This window comes from Nycticebus coucang, chromosome 2 (assembly GCF_027406575.1).
Source record: "Nycticebus coucang isolate mNycCou1 chromosome 2, mNycCou1.pri, whole genome shotgun sequence".
Lineage (NCBI taxonomy): Eukaryota > Metazoa > Chordata > Mammalia > Primates > Lorisidae > Nycticebus > Nycticebus coucang.
Window position 1 is genome coordinate 181770984 of NC_069781.1, and position 2465 is coordinate 181773448.

Consider the following 2465-nt stretch of genomic DNA (forward strand, 5'->3'; position numbering starts at 1 on the left):
GGTGGTGAAAGAGTTTTTATTTCTAGACCCACAGTCTCTAAGGGCCCCTCTCCCCAACACCTGCCAAGCATTCCAGGGGGAGTTCTCAGCTCCCTTGGACTGGGCTCTCCAGCTTCACACTCTTGGCTGCTTCTCCAATCAGCTCCCAGAAACTCCCAAACTCCAGCTTAGAGTCGCTACAGCTGCACGGGTTGGCAATTTTCTCTTCCAGCCCACAGTTGCTCGGCACGAGGTGAGGCAGCTGCTGGGTGACCAGGTCTCGTAGCTCAGAGGGGGTCAGTGTCTCCTTCCCACCCTCTACAGAGTACTGGTGGAAGTTCTTGATGAGGGTCTCAATGGCCCTCTCCACATCACTGAATTCCTGGGCATCCTCAGCATTGGCTGACCGACACTGTCCCATGGTTCCTGGTGCGCTCGGTCCTTTGTTGAGTTTTGTTGTCTTACTGCCTGCCCTAGAGGAGCTGATGGCTCATGATCTGGTGGCAGCTGCTGACTGAGGACAGGAGGGGAAAAGTGTTTTCAACTTGAAGCCATCTTTGGGATCGAGCCCCCACCACCCCAGCCAAAAGGGAGCAGGGGACAGGTGTGGGGACAAGGACACCTGCGGACCAGGAGTTATCTTCCAAATCCAGGCTCTCTGCAGCTCGTTCCACGTGATCCGATGGCCACCAGACTTTTGATCACCAGCCATAGAACCCTACTCTCATTTTGTTGAAATAATAATATATAGCCAGGGGCTGGGAAGTTGGGTTTGTGTTGTGAGTGAATTACGTATTATCATCCAATCCCAGAGAACAAATCTTTCAGATGTTTACGTCATAAAGATCCTCGCAGGTCTGAGGATCAGGAGAGTCAGCGTCTGTCTCAGATGTCTGAACAGCCTGAATTTTTCTTTCCTTGGTCTTGAAAAATATAGCAGGTTCTCCTCAGCCAGGATTGTTGCATGAAAAAGGCAGGGGGTGGGTGCCTGGCTGTCAGGTGTGACCCAGGCAGGCCTGTTTGCTGGGGGTGGAGGCGTGACCCTCACAAAAGCCAGGAATCCTGGGCAACAGGAAGGGAGGGAATTTTGTTCTTGTTGTCTGTTGGGAACTTGAACCCTAGGATTGTGCCTTGAGATAAATAGTGCTTCTGGGCATCTCCCATTTGGAGCCCACTAGCCTCTAGGCTAATAATCCTCATGGCGTTTTCTCAGTGCCAGGGAAGAGGACTACACAGTGGCTTTCTTTCTTTGAAATTGTTATACAACATTTCAGACATATAGAATTGTATAAAGACAACACAGCGAGTGCCATGGACCCCTCAGCTGGCATGAGAAATACCATGTGCTGGGACCACTTCTCCATCTCCACCCTGGATGAGCTTCCTTGAAGCAGGTGTCTTTTGCTGTAAGTGTTTTTCTTCATCCCTTGAAATTTCCATCTAAAAGTGGTGAGCTCAGGCGTGAATTCCCAGAGGACGCCTTTTGGTGTGGCCATGGGGGACCTCCTTGGCCCTGGGTCCATGGCTGTGTTGTCCCCCTGCACCTGCCACGGTGTCCTCACCTGCACAGTCCGGATTATAGCAGCACCTGCTCGGGGGGCTCCAGGGCGAGTCTGGGATGGGAGAGTGCTCCCTGTGCTGGGTGACACTGACAGACATCACCATCACTGTGTACCTTCCAGACACATTCAGCACCTGGCTCAGGGCCATGGAAGAGGAGAGGGGCTCCTGGCTGTTCTTGGGGTGCATGAGGGCTTGTTCCTAGGACCATCCCAGCCTCTGTACAGACAGACCAGGCCAGGCTCCTTCCTCAAAATAAAAAAAACAAAGGAAAGGGGTTTCTCATGAGCTGTTTGGCAACCCAGGGAGGAAAGAGCAATCAGAGCCAAGGAAACTGCCACCGGCTGCAGGGGCCGAGCTTCCCTGCGGTGAGGCTGCCTGGGAAAAGGGGAACAGGATGAGCAGGCACGTTGAGCAACGGGGAGCCCAGATTTGGGCAGGAACCGCAGGCCCCAGGCTGGCGGGGAGGCCAGGCCGCGCAGGAAGCAACCTCCTTGGCTGCAGCTGGGGGCCCTGCTCCTGCCCCCCAGGGCTGCACCCCCTGAGGTTGAGGGAGACAACTGGGCAGGGGCCGTGGGGCTGGGCCCAGTGGGGTCTGTGAGCAGCAGAGGAGCAGGCCCAGGGGACTGACCTTTCTGCTCTGCACGATTGCCATCCCTGCCAGGTCGCTTTGGACTGGGAGGCCGAGTGCCAGAGCCCCTGGCTCCGGGCTTGGGTCTGTCCCAGCGGCTCTGTAGACTGCCTCTCCCAGGAGCTCTCTGGAGAGACACTGCCAAGTCCCTCACAGGCACCCCCCACAGCGGCTTCCTAACACCCCGTTTCCTGTCACTGCCTTAGGTAATTTATTTCTAAAAACTATACAAGGAACTCTATTAGGGAAAGTTCAAAAAAAGGAAAAAAAGGACCCATTATCTCACCATCTTAAC

At 54.5% G+C, this 2465-nt stretch overlaps 1 protein-coding gene across 1 annotated transcript; it reads right to left on the reverse strand.

The window, feature by feature from the left end:
- LOC128568168 (protein S100-A14-like) lies at positions 1 to 492 on the reverse strand. Its single transcript, XM_053565867.1, has one exon. The coding sequence runs from the start codon at positions 398 to 400 to the stop codon at positions 86 to 88; it is 315 nt and encodes a 104-aa protein (XP_053421842.1). The 5' UTR covers positions 401 to 492; the 3' UTR covers positions 1 to 85.
- Positions 493 to 2465: the final 1973 nt, after the last annotated feature.

Coding starts and splice junctions, on each gene's coding strand:
- LOC128568168 (XM_053565867.1), bottom strand. CDS start 400: ATGGGACAGTGTCGGTCAGCCAATGCTGAGGATGCCCAGGAATTCAGT.